The sequence below is a fragment of the Trypanosoma melophagium genome (genome assembly GCF_022059095.1).
Source record: "Trypanosoma melophagium isolate St. Kilda chromosome Unknown ctg4segment1, whole genome shotgun sequence".
Taxonomy (NCBI): domain Eukaryota; phylum Euglenozoa; class Kinetoplastea; order Trypanosomatida; family Trypanosomatidae; genus Trypanosoma; species Trypanosoma melophagium.
This window is the reverse complement of record NW_027125179.1, coordinates 195,352-212,261: the sequence shown is the minus strand read 5'-3', so window position 1 is coordinate 212,261 and position 16,910 is coordinate 195,352. Positions and strand designations below refer to the sequence as shown.

At 54.2% G+C, this 16,910-nt stretch overlaps 8 protein-coding genes across 8 annotated transcripts; all 8 read left to right on the top strand.

The window, feature by feature from the left end:
- Nucleotides 1-445: 445 nt before the first annotated feature.
- LSM04_002109 (Aminotransferase) lies at nucleotides 446-1,753 on the top strand (the record flags this gene model as incomplete). Its single annotated transcript, XM_067338957.1, has 1 exon — nucleotides 446-1,753. One exon carries the CDS (start codon nucleotides 446-448, stop codon nucleotides 1,751-1,753), a length of 1,308 nt encoding a protein of 435 aa, XP_067187772.1.
- An 824-nt stretch (nucleotides 1,754-2,577) lies between these two features.
- LSM04_009462 (Aminotransferase) lies at nucleotides 2,578-3,885 on the top strand (the record flags this gene model as incomplete). The annotated part of the gene is made up of 1 exon (XM_067338956.1): nucleotides 2,578-3,885. One exon carries the CDS (start codon nucleotides 2,578-2,580, stop codon nucleotides 3,883-3,885), a length of 1,308 nt encoding a protein of 435 aa, XP_067188078.1.
- An 816-nt stretch (nucleotides 3,886-4,701) lies between these two features.
- Nucleotides 4,702-6,009, top strand: LSM04_003752 (Aminotransferase; the record flags this gene model as incomplete). Its single annotated transcript, XM_067338955.1, has 1 exon — nucleotides 4,702-6,009. One exon carries the CDS (start codon nucleotides 4,702-4,704, stop codon nucleotides 6,007-6,009), a length of 1,308 nt encoding a protein of 435 aa, XP_067187834.1.
- An 811-nt stretch (nucleotides 6,010-6,820) lies between these two features.
- On the top strand, nucleotides 6,821-8,128 carry LSM04_001411 (Aminotransferase; the record flags this gene model as incomplete). The annotated part of the gene is made up of 1 exon (XM_067338954.1): nucleotides 6,821-8,128. The coding sequence occupies one exon, from the start codon at nucleotides 6,821-6,823 to the stop codon at nucleotides 8,126-8,128; it is 1,308 nt and encodes a 435-aa protein (XP_067187730.1).
- Nucleotides 8,129-8,945: 817 nt separating this feature from the next.
- On the top strand, nucleotides 8,946-10,253 carry LSM04_001876 (Aminotransferase; the record flags this gene model as incomplete). Its single annotated transcript, XM_067338953.1, has 1 exon — nucleotides 8,946-10,253. One exon carries the CDS (start codon nucleotides 8,946-8,948, stop codon nucleotides 10,251-10,253), a length of 1,308 nt encoding a protein of 435 aa, XP_067187761.1.
- Nucleotides 10,254-11,062: 809 nt separating this feature from the next.
- LSM04_001497 (Aminotransferase) lies at nucleotides 11,063-12,232 on the top strand (the record flags this gene model as incomplete). The annotated part of the gene is made up of 1 exon (XM_067338952.1): nucleotides 11,063-12,232. The coding sequence occupies one exon, from the start codon at nucleotides 11,063-11,065 to the stop codon at nucleotides 12,230-12,232; it is 1,170 nt and encodes a 389-aa protein (XP_067187734.1).
- Nucleotides 12,233-13,177: 945 nt separating this feature from the next.
- Nucleotides 13,178-14,485, top strand: LSM04_005125 (Aminotransferase; the record flags this gene model as incomplete). Its single annotated transcript, XM_067338951.1, has 1 exon — nucleotides 13,178-14,485. One exon carries the CDS (start codon nucleotides 13,178-13,180, stop codon nucleotides 14,483-14,485), a length of 1,308 nt encoding a protein of 435 aa, XP_067187885.1.
- Nucleotides 14,486-15,302: 817 nt separating this feature from the next.
- Nucleotides 15,303-16,610, top strand: LSM04_001925 (Aminotransferase; the record flags this gene model as incomplete). Its single annotated transcript, XM_067338948.1, has 1 exon — nucleotides 15,303-16,610. The coding sequence occupies one exon, from the start codon at nucleotides 15,303-15,305 to the stop codon at nucleotides 16,608-16,610; it is 1,308 nt and encodes a 435-aa protein (XP_067187763.1).
- Nucleotides 16,611-16,910: the final 300 nt, after the last annotated feature.

Here is a 16,910-nt window from a genome sequence, read left to right as displayed (position 1 = left end):
GTGCGTGTGTGTGCGTGGTGTGTGGAACTTGCACGTGCACTCTGTTTGCACGGTACCCGGGCCCCTGTTGTTATTCTTGTTGCCAATACCACAGCCCCATCCTCGCGGGCTTACCCGGGTGTTGGGATGGAACAACAAATAAGGTGGCCAGCAGGGTAAACCGGACCCTTTAGATGGAGCAACACACAGAGGAGTGTAAAAATGGAATGAAGGAAACAATGGAAGCAAAAGCAGTAGAGAGACAGAAAGGAAATCAACAACAGATGAAGAGAGTAGCAATAAAGAACATGTGCGATCTGATGCTACCCGTGCTGTGTCCTGCTGTACTTTCCCCCTGCTTTTTCATCTGACTATTTGTGAACACACTGCGAACAATCTTGCACTTGTTAAAAGAGCATTCAAGCGCATTTAGAAAGCCAACAATAAGACAGAAAGTAAACGCACAATGAGCTCCTGGGAGGTTCCGATGTCGACTCATGCGAGTCTTGTATTCAACCCCATCCGCACGGTCTCCGACAACGCGAAGCCGTCGCCATCCCCGAAGCCCATCATCAAGCTCTCGGTGGGCGATCCGACGCTCGACAAGAACCTCCTCACACCGGTGTCACACAAGGAAAAGCTGAAGGAGGTGATTGACACGCAGGACTGGAACGGGTACCTCCCGGTGGTGGGGGCCCCGGAAGCACGCGATGCCGTTGCAACGTGGTGGCGCAACTCCTTCGTCCATAAGGAGGAGCTCAAGCAGGCGATCGTGAAGGAGAACATTGTGTTCTGCTCCGGCGGCTCACATGGCATTCTCCTGGCCATCACGGCAGCCTGCGACAGGGGAGACTACGTGCTGCTGCCGAAGCCTGCCTTCCCGCATTACGAGACGGTGTGCAAGGCCTACGGCATTGGCATGCACTTCTACAACTGTCGGCCGGACAAGGACTGGGAGGCCGACCTGGACGAGATCCGCAGGCTCAAGGATGACAAGACGAAGCTGATGATCATCACAAACCCGTCAAACCCCTGCGGCAGTAACTTCAGCCGCAGCCACGTGGAAGAACTTGTGCGGCTCGCAGAGGAGCTTGAGTTGCCGATGTTCGCGGATGAGATCTACGCGGGCATGGTGTTTAAGGGCCAGAACCCCAACGCCGTCTTCACGTCTGTTTCCGACTTTAAGAGCACCGTCCCGCGAGTCATCCTGAGCGGCACTGCGAAGAACCTCGTCGTTCCTGGATGGCGCCTGGGCTGGCTGATCTGCGTTGACCCGTGCAACAAGGCACGCAAGTACCTGGAAGGCCTGCAGAAATTGGCGATGCTTGTGTGTGGCCCCAACACGCTTGTGCAGGGTGCGCTCTCCGAAGCACTGCTCAACACCCCGCAGAAGTACTTCGACGACAACATGCGCCAAATCGAGGAGAGCGCCATGTACCTCTACACCCACCTCGGTAACTGTGTCGGATTGGCGCCAACGATGCCTCAGGGCGCCATGTACGTGATGGCCCGCATTGATTTCGATAAGCTGCGTGACATCAAGACCGACGTGGAGTTCTTCGAGAAGCTGCTGGAGGAGGAGAACGTGCAGCTGCTGCCGGGAACCATCTTCCACGCGCCGGGATTCTTGCGGCTGGTGACGACACGGCCCGTTTCCGTGTATCGTGATGCTGTGGAGCGCATCAAGGCGTTCTGCCAGCGCCACGCCGCTCCGAAGGCAGCTGCTGCGCGTTCCGGCGAGGCCGTGCGGAACCCCGTTGGCCAGGCCTCGTAATTACGACGGCCGGTGTGTGTGTGTGTGTGTGTGGAGAAAGAAAGAGAAAAAAAAGTGTGAGAGAGAGAGAGAGTGAAAGACATCGCCGCCTCAGGACTCTCCTCTGTGTTCAACAAACTACTATTTGTGAACTGGTTGGTTATTTATTTTGAATTCTTCCCCCTCTTATTTTATGGAAATGAGCCCCAACAGGCACCAAGCAGAATGACAGAACGCAAAGAGACAAATGCTTTAATACACATCAATCAAAACGATCAAAACGCATGCATATTTTTTTGTGTTTTAAGGGTGGGCGATACCACACTGAAAGTTGTGGTGTCAACAGTCCCACTCCCTTTTTTTATTTTATTTTGTGTTCTAATTTCCTCTTCACGCATGTGTGCGTGTGTGTGCGTGGTGTGTGGAACTTGCACGTGCACTCTGTTTGCACGGTACCCGGGCCCCTGTTGTTATTCTTGTTGCCAATACCACAGCCCCATCCTCGCGGGCTTACCCGGGTGTTGGGATGGAACAACAAATAAGGTGGCCAGCAGGGTAAACCGGACCCTTTAGATGGAGCAACACACAGAGGAGTGTAAAAATGGAATGAAGGAAACAATGGAAGCAAAAGCAGTAGAGAGACAGAAAGGAAATCAACAACAGATGAAGAGAGTAGCAATAAAGAACATGTGCGATCTGATGCTACCCGTGCTGTGTCCTGCTGTACTTTCCCCCTGCTTTTTCATCTGACTATTTGTGAACACACTGCGAACAATCTTGCACTTGTTAAAAGAGCATTCAAGCGCATTTAGAAAGCCAACAATAAGACAGAAAGTAAACGCACAATGAGCTCCTGGGAGGTTCCGATGTCGACTCATGCGAGTCTTGTATTCAACCCCATCCGCACGGTCTCCGACAACGCGAAGCCGTCGCCATCCCCGAAGCCCATCATCAAGCTCTCGGTGGGCGATCCGACGCTCGACAAGAACCTCCTCACACCGGTGTCACACAAGGAAAAGCTGAAGGAGGTGATTGACACGCAGGACTGGAACGGGTACCTCCCGGTGGTGGGGGCCCCGGAAGCACGCGATGCCGTTGCAACGTGGTGGCGCAACTCCTTCGTCCATAAGGAGGAGCTCAAGCAGGCGATCGTGAAGGAGAACATTGTGTTCTGCTCCGGCGGCTCACATGGCATTCTCCTGGCCATCACGGCAGCCTGCGACAGGGGAGACTACGTGCTGCTGCCGAAGCCTGCCTTCCCGCATTACGAGACGGTGTGCAAGGCCTACGGCATTGGCATGCACTTCTACAACTGTCGGCCGGACAAGGACTGGGAGGCCGACCTGGACGAGATCCGCAGGCTCAAGGATGACAAGACGAAGCTGATGATCATCACAAACCCGTCAAACCCCTGCGGCAGTAACTTCAGCCGCAGCCACGTGGAAGAACTTGTGCGGCTCGCAGAGGAGCTTGAGTTGCCGATGTTCGCGGATGAGATCTACGCGGGCATGGTGTTTAAGGGCCAGAACCCCAACGCCGTCTTCACGTCTGTTTCCGACTTTAAGAGCACCGTCCCGCGAGTCATCCTGAGCGGCACTGCGAAGAACCTCGTCGTTCCTGGATGGCGCCTGGGCTGGCTGATCTGCGTTGACCCGTGCAACAAGGCACGCAAGTACCTGGAAGGCCTGCAGAAATTGGCGATGCTTGTGTGTGGCCCCAACACGCTTGTGCAGGGTGCGCTCTCCGAAGCACTGCTCAACACCCCGCAGAAGTACTTCGACGACAACATGCGCCAAATCGAGGAGAGCGCCATGTACCTCTACACCCACCTCGGTAACTGTGTCGGATTGGCGCCAACGATGCCTCAGGGCGCCATGTACGTGATGGCCCGCATTGATTTCGATAAGCTGCGTGACATCAAGACCGACGTGGAGTTCTTCGAGAAGCTGCTGGAGGAGGAGAACGTGCAGCTGCTGCCGGGAACCATCTTCCACGCGCCGGGATTCTTGCGGCTGGTGACGACACGGCCCGTTTCCGTGTATCGTGATGCTGTGGAGCGCATCAAGGCGTTCTGCCAGCGCCACGCCGCTCCGAAGGCAGCTGCTGCGCGTTCCGGCGAGGCCGTGCGGAACCCCGTTGGCCAGGCCTCGTAATTACGACGGCCGGTGTGTGTGTGTGTGTGTGGAGAAAGAAAGAGAAAAAAAAGTGTGAGAGAGAGTGAAAGACATCGCCGCCTCAGGACTCTCCTCTGTGTTCAACAAACTACTATTTGTGAACTGGTTGGTTATTTATTTTGAATTCTTCCCCCTCTTATTTTATGGAAATGAGCCCCAACAGGCACCAAGCAGAATGACAGAACGCAAAGAGACAAATGCTTTAATACACATCAATCAAAACGATCAAAACGCATGCATATTTTTTTGTGTTTTAAGGGTGGGCGATACCACACTGAAAGTTGTGGTGTCAACAGTCCCACTCCCTTTTTTTATTTTATTTTGTGTTCTAATTTCCTCTTCACGCATGTGTGCGTGTGTGTGCGTGGTGTGTGGAACTTGCACGTGCACTCTGTTTGCACGGTACCCGGGCCCCTGTTGTTATTCTTGTTGCCAATACCACAGCCCCATCCTCGCGGGCTTACCCGGGTGTTGGGATGGAACAACAAATAAGGTGGCCAGCAGGGTAAACCGGACCCTTTAGATGGAGCAACACACAGAGGAGTGTAAAAATGGAATGAAGGAAACAATGGAAGCAAAAGCAGTAGAGAGACAGAAAGGAAATCAACAACAGATGAAGAGAGTAGCAATAAAGAACATGTGCGATCTGATGCTACCCGTGCTGTGTCCTGCTGTACTTTCCCCCTGCTTTTTCATCTGACTATTTGTGAACACACTGCGAACAATCTTGCACTTGTTAAAAGAGCATTCAAGCGCATTTAGAAAGCCAACAATAAGACAGAAAGTAAACGCACAATGAGCTCCTGGGAGGTTCCGATGTCGACTCATGCGAGTCTTGTATTCAACCCCATCCGCACGGTCTCCGACAACGCGAAGCCGTCGCCATCCCCGAAGCCCATCATCAAGCTCTCGGTGGGCGATCCGACGCTCGACAAGAACCTCCTCACACCGGTGTCACACAAGGAAAAGCTGAAGGAGGTGATTGACACGCAGGACTGGAACGGGTACCTCCCGGTGGTGGGGGCCCCGGAAGCACGCGATGCCGTTGCAACGTGGTGGCGCAACTCCTTCGTCCATAAGGAGGAGCTCAAGCAGGCGATCGTGAAGGAGAACATTGTGTTCTGCTCCGGCGGCTCACATGGCATTCTCCTGGCCATCACGGCAGCCTGCGACAGGGGAGACTACGTGCTGCTGCCGAAGCCTGCCTTCCCGCATTACGAGACGGTGTGCAAGGCCTACGGCATTGGCATGCACTTCTACAACTGTCGGCCGGACAAGGACTGGGAGGCCGACCTGGACGAGATCCGCAGGCTCAAGGATGACAAGACGAAGCTGATGATCATCACAAACCCGTCAAACCCCTGCGGCAGTAACTTCAGCCGCAGCCACGTGGAAGAACTTGTGCGGCTCGCAGAGGAGCTTGAGTTGCCGATGTTCGCGGATGAGATCTACGCGGGCATGGTGTTTAAGGGCCAGAACCCCAACGCCGTCTTCACGTCTGTTTCCGACTTTAAGAGCACCGTCCCGCGAGTCATCCTGAGCGGCACTGCGAAGAACCTCGTCGTTCCTGGATGGCGCCTGGGCTGGCTGATCTGCGTTGACCCGTGCAACAAGGCACGCAAGTACCTGGAAGGCCTGCAGAAATTGGCGATGCTTGTGTGTGGCCCCAACACGCTTGTGCAGGGTGCGCTCTCCGAAGCACTGCTCAACACCCCGCAGAAGTACTTCGACGACAACATGCGCCAAATCGAGGAGAGCGCCATGTACCTCTACACCCACCTCGGTAACTGTGTCGGATTGGCGCCAACGATGCCTCAGGGCGCCATGTACGTGATGGCCCGCATTGATTTCGATAAGCTGCGTGACATCAAGACCGACGTGGAGTTCTTCGAGAAGCTGCTGGAGGAGGAGAACGTGCAGCTGCTGCCGGGAACCATCTTCCACGCGCCGGGATTCTTGCGGCTGGTGACGACACGGCCCGTTTCCGTGTATCGTGATGCTGTGGAGCGCATCAAGGCGTTCTGCCAGCGCCACGCCGCTCCGAAGGCAGCTGCTGCGCGTTCCGGCGAGGCCGTGCGGAACCCCGTTGGCCAGGCCTCGTAATTACGACGGCCGGTGTGTGTGTGTGTGTGTGGAGAAAGAAAGAGAAAAAAAGTGTGAGAGAGAGAGAGAAGACATCGCCGCCTCAGGACTCTCCTCTGTGTTCAACAAACTACTATTTGTGAACTGGTTGGTTATTTATTTTGAATTCTTCCCCCTCTTATTTTATGGAAATGAGCCCCAACAGGCACCAAGCAGAATGACAGAACGCAAAGAGACAAATGCTTTAATACACATCAATCAAAACGATCAAAACGCATGCATATTTTTTTGTGTTTTAAGGGTGGGCGATACCACACTGAAAGTTGTGGTGTCAACAGTCCCACTCCCTTTTTTTATTTTGTGTTCTAATTTCCTCTTCACGCATGTGTGCGTGTGTGTGCGTGGTGTGTGGAACTTGCACGTGCACTCTGTTTGCACGGTACCCGGGCCCCTGTTGTTATTCTTGTTGCCAATACCACAGCCCCATCCTCGCGGGCTTACCCGGGTGTTGGGATGGAACAACAAATAAGGTGGCCAGCAGGGTAAACCGGACCCTTTAGATGGAGCAACACACAGAGGAGTGTAAAAATGGAATGAAGGAAACAATGGAAGCAAAAGCAGTAGAGAGACAGAAAGGAAATCAACAACAGATGAAGAGAGTAGCAATAAAGAACATGTGCGATCTGATGCTACCCGTGCTGTGTCCTGCTGTACTTTCCCCCTGCTTTTTCATCTGACTATTTGTGAACACACTGCGAACAATCTTGCACTTGTTAAAAGAGCATTCAAGCGCATTTAGAAAGCCAACAATAAGACAGAAAGTAAACGCACAATGAGCTCCTGGGAGGTTCCGATGTCGACTCATGCGAGTCTTGTATTCAACCCCATCCGCACGGTCTCCGACAACGCGAAGCCGTCGCCATCCCCGAAGCCCATCATCAAGCTCTCGGTGGGCGATCCGACGCTCGACAAGAACCTCCTCACACCGGTGTCACACAAGGAAAAGCTGAAGGAGGTGATTGACACGCAGGACTGGAACGGGTACCTCCCGGTGGTGGGGGCCCCGGAAGCACGCGATGCCGTTGCAACGTGGTGGCGCAACTCCTTCGTCCATAAGGAGGAGCTCAAGCAGGCGATCGTGAAGGAGAACATTGTGTTCTGCTCCGGCGGCTCACATGGCATTCTCCTGGCCATCACGGCAGCCTGCGACAGGGGAGACTACGTGCTGCTGCCGAAGCCTGCCTTCCCGCATTACGAGACGGTGTGCAAGGCCTACGGCATTGGCATGCACTTCTACAACTGTCGGCCGGACAAGGACTGGGAGGCCGACCTGGACGAGATCCGCAGGCTCAAGGATGACAAGACGAAGCTGATGATCATCACAAACCCGTCAAACCCCTGCGGCAGTAACTTCAGCCGCAGCCACGTGGAAGAACTTGTGCGGCTCGCAGAGGAGCTTGAGTTGCCGATGTTCGCGGATGAGATCTACGCGGGCATGGTGTTTAAGGGCCAGAACCCCAACGCCGTCTTCACGTCTGTTTCCGACTTTAAGAGCACCGTCCCGCGAGTCATCCTGAGCGGCACTGCGAAGAACCTCGTCGTTCCTGGATGGCGCCTGGGCTGGCTGATCTGCGTTGACCCGTGCAACAAGGCACGCAAGTACCTGGAAGGCCTGCAGAAATTGGCGATGCTTGTGTGTGGCCCCAACACGCTTGTGCAGGGTGCGCTCTCCGAAGCACTGCTCAACACCCCGCAGAAGTACTTCGACGACAACATGCGCCAAATCGAGGAGAGCGCCATGTACCTCTACACCCACCTCGGTAACTGTGTCGGATTGGCGCCAACGATGCCTCAGGGCGCCATGTACGTGATGGCCCGCATTGATTTCGATAAGCTGCGTGACATCAAGACCGACGTGGAGTTCTTCGAGAAGCTGCTGGAGGAGGAGAACGTGCAGCTGCTGCCGGGAACCATCTTCCACGCGCCGGGATTCTTGCGGCTGGTGACGACACGGCCCGTTTCCGTGTATCGTGATGCTGTGGAGCGCATCAAGGCGTTCTGCCAGCGCCACGCCGCTCCGAAGGCAGCTGCTGCGCGTTCCGGCGAGGCCGTGCGGAACCCCGTTGGCCAGGCCTCGTAATTACGACGGCCGGTGTGTGTGTGTGTGTGTGGAGAAAGAAAGAGAAAAAAAAGTGTGAGAGAGAGAGAGAGTGAAAGACATCGCCGCCTCAGGACTCTCCTCTGTGTTCAACAAACTACTATTTGTGAACTGGTTGGTTATTTATTTTGAATTCTTCCCCCTCTTATTTTATGGAAATGAGCCCCAACAGGCACCAAGCAGAATGACAGAACGCAAAGAGACAAATGCTTTAATACACATCAATCAAAACGATCAAAACGCATGCATATTTTTTTGTGTTTTAAGGGTGGGCGATACCACACTGAAAGTTGTGGTGTCAACAGTCCCACTCCCTTTTTTTATTTTGTGTTCTAATTTCCTCTTCACGCATGTGTGCGTGTGTGTGCGTGGTGTGTGGAACTTGCACGTGCACTCTGTTTGCACGGTACCCGGGCCCCTGTTGTTATTCTTGTTGCCAATACCACAGCCCCATCCTCGCGGGCTTACCCGGGTGTTGGGATGGAACAACAAATAAGGTGGCCAGCAGGGTAAACCGGACCCTTTAGATGGAGCAACACACAGAGGAGTGTAAAAATGGAATGAAGGAAACAATGGAAGCAAAAGCAGTAGAGAGACAGAAAGGAAATCAACAACAGATGAAGAGAGTAGCAATAAAGAACATGTGCGATCTGATGCTACCCGTGCTGTGTCCTGCTGTACTTTCCCCCTGCTTTTTCATCTGACTATTTGTGAACACACTGCGAACAATCTTGCACTTGTTAAAAGAGCATTCAAGCGCATTTAGAAAGCCAACAATAAGACAGAAAGTAAACGCACAATGAGCTCCTGGGAGGTTCCGATGTCGACTCATGCGAGTCTTGTATTCAACCCCATCCGCACGGTCTCCGACAACGCGAAGCCGTCGCCATCCCCGAAGCCCATCATCAAGCTCTCGGTGGGCGATCCGACGCTCGACAAGAACCTCCTCACACCGGTGTCACACAAGGAAAAGCTGAAGGAGGTGATTGACACGCAGGACTGGAACGGGTACCTCCCGGTGGTGGGGGCCCCGGAAGCACGCGATGCCGTTGCAACGTGGTGGCGCAACTCCTTCGTCCATAAGGAGGAGCTCAAGCAGGCGATCGTGAAGGAGAACATTGTGTTCTGCTCCGGCGGCTCACATGGCATTCTCCTGGCCATCACGGCAGCCTGCGACAGGGGAGACTACGTGCTGCTGCCGAAGCCTGCCTTCCCGCATTACGAGACGGTGTGCAAGGCCTACGGCATTGGCATGCACTTCTACAACTGTCGGCCGGACAAGGACTGGGAGGCCGACCTGGACGAGATCCGCAGGCTCAAGGATGACAAGACGAAGCTGATGATCATCACAAACCCGTCAAACCCCTGCGGCAGTAACTTCAGCCGCAGCCACGTGGAAGAACTTGTGCGGCTCGCAGAGGAGCTTGAGTTGCCGATGTTCGCGGATGAGATCTACGCGGGCATGGTGTTTAAGGGCCAGAACCCCAACGCCGTCTTCACGTCTGTTTCCGACTTTAAGAGCACCGTCCCGCGAGTCATCCTGAGCGGCACTGCGAAGAACCTCGTCGTTCCTGGATGGCGCCTGGGCTGGCTGATCTGCGTTGACCCGTGCAACAAGGCACGCAAGTACCTGGAAGGCCTGCAGAAATTGGCGATGCTTGTGTGTGGCCCCAACACGCTTGTGCAGGGTGCGCTCTCCGAAGCACTGCTCAACACCCCGCAGAAGTACTTCGACGACAACATGCGCCAAATCGAGGAGAGCGCCATGTACCTCTACACCCACCTCGGTAACTGTGTCGGATTGGCGCCAACGATGCCTCAGGGCGCCATGTACGTGATGGCCCGCATTGATTTCGATAAGCTGCGTGACATCAAGACCGACGTGGAGTTCTTCGAGAAGCTGCTGGAGGAGGAGAACGTGCAGCTGCTGCCGGGAACCATCTTCCACGCGCCGGGATTCTTGCGGCTGGTGACGACACGGCCCGTTTCCGTGTATCGTGATGCTGTGGAGCGCATCAAGGCGTTCTGCCAGCGCCACGCCGCTCCGAAGGCAGCTGCTGCGCGTTCCGGCGAGGCCGTGCGGAACCCCGTTGGCCAGGCCTCGTAATTACGACGGCCGGTGTGTGTGTGTGGAGAAAGAAAGAGAAAAAAAAGTGTGAGAGAGAGTGAAAGACATCGCCGCCTCAGGACTCTCCTCTGTGTTCAACAAACTACTATTTGTGAACTGGTTGGTTATTTATTTTGAATTCTTCCCCCTCTTATTTTATGGAAATGAGCCCCAACAGGCACCAAGCAGAATGACAGAACGCAAAGAGACAAATGCTTTAATACACATCAATCAAAACGATCAAAACGCATGCATATTTTTTTGTGTTTTAAGGGTGGGCGATACCACACTGAAAGTTGTGGTGTCAACAGTCCCACTCCCTTTTTTTATTTTATTTTGTGTTCTAATTTCCTCTTCACGCATGTGTGCGTGTGTGTGCGTGGTGTGTGGAACTTGCACGTGCACTCTGTTTGCACGGTACCCGGGCCCCTGTTGTTATTCTTGTTGCCAATACCACAGCCCCATCCTCGCGGGCTTACCCGGGTGTTGGGATGGAACAACAAATAAGGTGGCCAGCAGGGTAAACCGGACCCTTTAGATGGAGCAACACACAGAGGAGTGTAAAAATGGAATGAAGGAAACAATGGAAGCAAAAGCAGTAGAGAGACAGAAAGGAAATCAACAACAGATGAAGAGAGTAGCAATAAAGAACATGTGCGATCTGATGCTACCCGTGCTGTGTCCTGCTGTACTTTCCCCTGCTTTTTCATCTGACTATTTGTGAACACACTGCGAACAATCTTGCACTTGTTAAAAGAGCATTCAAGCGCATTTAGAAAGCCAACAATAAGACAGAAAGTAAACGCACAATGAGCTCCTGGGAGGTTCCGATGTCGACTCATGCGAGTCTTGTATTCAACCCCATCCGCACGGTCTCCGACAACGCGAAGCCGTCGCCATCCCCGAAGCCCATCATCAAGCTCTCGGTGGGCGATCCGACGCTCGACAAGAACCTCCTCACACCGGTGTCACACAAGGAAAAGCTGAAGGAGGTGATTGACACGCAGGACTGGAACGGGTACCTCCCGGTGGTGGGGGCCCCGGAAGCACGCGATGCCGTTGCAACGTGGTGGCGCAACTCCTTCGTCCATAAGGAGGAGCTCAAGCAGGCGATCGTGAAGGAGAACATTGTGTTCTGCTCCGGCGGCTCACATGGCATTCTCCTGGCCATCACGGCAGCCTGCGACAGGGGAGACTACGTGCTGCTGCCGAAGCCTGCCTTCCCGCATTACGAGACGGTGTGCAAGGCCTACGGCATTGGCATGCACTTCTACAACTGTCGGCCGGACAAGGACTGGGAGGCCGACCTGGACGAGATCCGCAGGCTCAAGGATGACAAGACGAAGCTGATGATCATCACAAACCCGTCAAACCCCTGCGGCAGTAACTTCAGCCGCAGCCACGTGGAAGAACTTGTGCGGCTCGCAGAGGAGCTTGAGTTGCCGATGTTCGCGGATGAGATCTACGCGGGCATGGTGTTTAAGGGCCAGAACCCCAACGCCGTCTTCACGTCTGTTTCCGACTTTAAGAGCACCGTCCCGCGAGTCATCCTGAGCGGCACTGCGAAGAACCTCGTCGTTCCTGGATGGCGCCTGGGCTGGCTGATCTGCGTTGACCCGTGCAACAAGGCACGCAAGTACCTGGAAGGCCTGCAGAAATTGGCGATGCTTGTGTGTGGCCCCAACACGCTTGTGCAGGGTGCGCTCTCCGAAGCACTGCTCAACACCCCGCAGAAGTACTTCGACGACAACATGCGCCAAATCGAGGAGAGCGCCATGTACCTCTACACCCACCTCGGTAACTGTGTCGGATTGGCGCCAACGATGCCTCAGGGCGCCATGTACGTGATGGCCCGCATTGATTTCGATAAGCTGCGTGACATCAAGACCGACGTGGAGCTTCGTGGAGCTGCTGGGGAGGAGAACGTGCAGCTGCTGCGGGAACCATCTTCCACGCGCCGGGATTCTTGCGGCTGGTGACGACACGGCCCGTTTCCGTGTATCGTGATGCTGTGGAGCGCATCAAGGCGTTCTGCCAGCGCCACGCCGCCCGAAGGCAGCTGCTGCGCGTTCCGGCGAGGCCGTGCGGAACCCGCCGCCTTTGGGCCTCGTAATTACGACGGCCGGTGTGTGTGTGTGTTGTGGAAAAGAAAGAGAAAAAGGAGAGAGAGAGAGTGAGTACATCGCCGCCTCAGGACTCTCCTCTGTGTTCAACAAACTACTATTTGTGAACTGGTTGGTTATTTATTTTGAATTCTTCCCCCTCTTATTTTATGGAAATGAGCCCCAACAGGCACCAAGCAGAATGACAGAACGCAAAGAGGGACAAATGCTTTAATACACATCAATCAAAACGATCAAAACGCATGCATATTTTTTTTTTTGTTTTTTAAGGGTGGGCGGATACCACACTGAAAGTTGTGGTGTCAACAGTCCCACTCCCTTTTTTATTTTATTTTGTGTTCAATTTCCTCTTCACGCATGTGTGCGTGTGTGTGCGTGGTGTGTGGAACTTGCACGCACTCTGTTTGCACGGTACCCGGGCCCCTGTTGTTATTCTTGTTGCCAATACCACAGCCCCATCCGCGGGCTTACCCGGGTGTTGGGATGGAACAACAAATAAGGTGGCCAGCAGGGTAAACCGGACCCTTTAGATGGAGCAACACACAGAGGAGTGTAAAAATGGAATGAAGGAAACAATGGAAGCAAAAGCAGTAGAGAGACAGAAAGGAAATCAACAACAGATGAAGAGAGTAGCAATAAAGAACATGTGCGATCTGATGCTACCCGTGCTGTGTCCTGCTGTACTTTCCCCTGCTTTTTCATCTGACTATTTGTGAACACACTGCGAACAATCTTGCACTTGTTAAAAGAGCATTCAAGCGCATTTAGAAAGCCAACAATAAGACAGAAAGTAAACGCACAATGAGCTCCTGGGAGGTTCCGATGTCGACTCATGCGAGTCTTGTATTCAACCCCATCCGCACGGTCTCCGACAACGCGAAGCCGTCGCCATCCCCGAAGCCCATCATCAAGCTCTCGGTGGGCGATCCGACGCTCGACAAGAACCTCCTCACACCGGTGTCACACAAGGAAAAGCTGAAGGAGGTGATTGACACGCAGGACTGGAACGGGTACCTCCCGGTGGTGGGGGCCCCGGAAGCACGCGATGCCGTTGCAACGTGGTGGCGCAACTCCTTCGTCCATAAGGAGGAGCTCAAGCAGGCGATCGTGAAGGAGAACATTGTGTTCTGCTCCGGCGGCTCACATGGCATTCTCCTGGCCATCACGGCAGCCTGCGACAGGGGAGACTACGTGCTGCTGCCGAAGCCTGCCTTCCCGCATTACGAGACGGTGTGCAAGGCCTACGGCATTGGCATGCACTTCTACAACTGTCGGCCGGACAAGGACTGGGAGGCCGACCTGGACGAGATCCGCAGGCTCAAGGATGACAAGACGAAGCTGATGATCATCACAAACCCGTCAAACCCCTGCGGCAGTAACTTCAGCCGCAGCCACGTGGAAGAACTTGTGCGGCTCGCAGAGGAGCTTGAGTTGCCGATGTTCGCGGATGAGATCTACGCGGGCATGGTGTTTAAGGGCCAGAACCCCAACGCCGTCTTCACGTCTGTTTCCGACTTTAAGAGCACCGTCCCGCGAGTCATCCTGAGCGGCACTGCGAAGAACCTCGTCGTTCCTGGATGGCGCCTGGGCTGGCTGATCTGCGTTGACCCGTGCAACAAGGCACGCAAGTACCTGGAAGGCCTGCAGAAACTGGCGATGCTTGTGTGTGGCCCCAACACGCTTGTGCAGGGTGCGCTCTCCGAAGCACTGCTCAACACCCCGCAGAAGTACTTCGACGACAACATGCGCCAAATCGAGGAGAGCGCCATGTACCTCTACACCCACCTCGGTAACTGTGTCGGATTGGCGCCAACGATGCCTCAGGGCGCCATGTACGTGATGGCCCGCATTGATTTCGATAAGCTGCGTGACATCAAGACCGACGTGGAGTTCTTCGAGAAGCTGCTGGAGGAGGAGAACGTGCAGCTGCTGCCGGGAACCATCTTCCACGCGCCGGGATTCTTGCGGCTGGTGACGACACGGCCCGTTTCCGTGTATCGTGATGCTGTGGAGCGCATCAAGGCGTTCTGCCAGCGCCACGCCGCTCCGAAGGCAGCTGCTGCGCGTTCCGGCGAGGCCGTGCGGAACCCCGTTGGCCAGGCCTCGTAATTACGACGGCCGGTGTGTGTGTGTGTGTGTGGAGAAAGAAAGAGAAAAAAAAGTGTGAGAGAGAGAGAGAGTGAAAGACATCGCCGCCTCAGGACTCTCCTCTGTGTTCAACAAACTACTATTTGTGAACTGGTTGGTTATTTATTTTGAATTCTTCCCCCTCTTATTTTATGGAAATGAGCCCCAACAGGCACCAAGCAGAATGACAGAACGCAAAGAGACAAATGCTTTAATACACATCAATCAAAACGATCAAAACGCATGCATATTTTTTTGTGTTTTAAGGGTGGGCGATACCACACTGAAAGTTGTGGTGTCAACAGTCCCACTCCCTTTTTTTATTTTGTGTTCTAATTTCCTCTTCACGCATGTGTGCGTGTGTGTGCGTGGTGTGTGGAACTTGCACGTGCACTCTGTTTGCACGGTACCCGGGCCCCTGTTGTTATTCTTGTTGCCAATACCACAGCCCCATCCTCGCGGGCTTACCCGGGTGTTGGGATGGAACAACAAATAAGGTGGCCAGCAGGGTAAACCGGACCCTTTAGATGGAGCAACACACAGAGGAGTGTAAAAATGGAATGAAGGAAACAATGGAAGCAAAAGCAGTAGAGAGACAGAAAGGAAATCAACAACAGATGAAGAGAGTAGCAATAAAGAACATGTGCGATCTGATGCTACCCGTGCTGTGTCCTGCTGTACTTTCCCCCTGCTTTTTCATCTGACTATTTGTGAACACACTGCGAACAATCTTGCACTTGTTAAAAGAGCATTCAAGCGCATTTAGAAAGCCAACAATAAGACAGAAAGTAAACGCACAATGAGCTCCTGGGAGGTTCCGATGTCGACTCATGCGAGTCTTGTATTCAACCCCATCCGCACGGTCTCCGACAACGCGAAGCCGTCGCCATCCCCGAAGCCCATCATCAAGCTCTCGGTGGGCGATCCGACGCTCGACAAGAACCTCCTCACACCGGTGTCACACAAGGAAAAGCTGAAGGAGGTGATTGACACGCAGGACTGGAACGGGTACCTCCCGGTGGTGGGGGCCCCGGAAGCACGCGATGCCGTTGCAACGTGGTGGCGCAACTCCTTCGTCCATAAGGAGGAGCTCAAGCAGGCGATCGTGAAGGAGAACATTGTGTTCTGCTCCGGCGGCTCACATGGCATTCTCCTGGCCATCACGGCAGCCTGCGACAGGGGAGACTACGTGCTGCTGCCGAAGCCTGCCTTCCCGCATTACGAGACGGTGTGCAAGGCCTACGGCATTGGCATGCACTTCTACAACTGTCGGCCGGACAAGGACTGGGAGGCCGACCTGGACGAGATCCGCAGGCTCAAGGATGACAAGACGAAGCTGATGATCATCACAAACCCGTCAAACCCCTGCGGCAGTAACTTCAGCCGCAGCCACGTGGAAGAACTTGTGCGGCTCGCAGAGGAGCTTGAGTTGCCGATGTTCGCGGATGAGATCTACGCGGGCATGGTGTTTAAGGGCCAGAACCCCAACGCCGTCTTCACGTCTGTTTCCGACTTTAAGAGCACCGTCCCGCGAGTCATCCTGAGCGGCACTGCGAAGAACCTCGTCGTTCCTGGATGGCGCCTGGGCTGGCTGATCTGCGTTGACCCGTGCAACAAGGCACGCAAGTACCTGGAAGGCCTGCAGAAATTGGCGATGCTTGTGTGTGGCCCCAACACGCTTGTGCAGGGTGCGCTCTCCGAAGCACTGCTCAACACCCCGCAGAAGTACTTCGACGACAACATGCGCCAAATCGAGGAGAGCGCCATGTACCTCTACACCCACCTCGGTAACTGTGTCGGATTGGCGCCAACGATGCCTCAGGGCGCCATGTACGTGATGGCCCGCATTGATTTCGATAAGCTGCGTGACATCAAGACCGACGTGGAGTTCTTCGAGAAGCTGCTGGAGGAGGAGAACGTGCAGCTGCTGCCGGGAACCATCTTCCACGCGCCGGGATTCTTGCGGCTGGTGACGACACGGCCCGTTTCCGTGTATCGTGATGCTGTGGAGCGCATCAAGGCGTTCTGCCAGCGCCACGCCGCTCCGAAGGCAGCTGCTGCGCGTTCCGGCGAGGCCGTGCGGAACCCCGTTGGCCAGGCCTCGTAATTACGACGGCCGGTGTGTGTGTGTGGAGAAAGAAAGAGAAAAAAAAGTGTGAGAGAGAGAGAGAGTGAAAGACATCGCCGCCTCAGGACTCTCCTCTGTGTTCAACAAACTACTATTTGTGAACTGGTTGGTTATTTATTTTGAATTCTTCCCCCTCTTATTTTATGGAAATGAGCCCCAACAGGCACCAAGCAGAATGACAGAACGCAAAGAGACAAATGCTTTAATACACATCAATCAAAACGATCAAAACGCATGCATATTTTTTTGTGTTTTAAGGGTGGGCGGTACCACACTGAA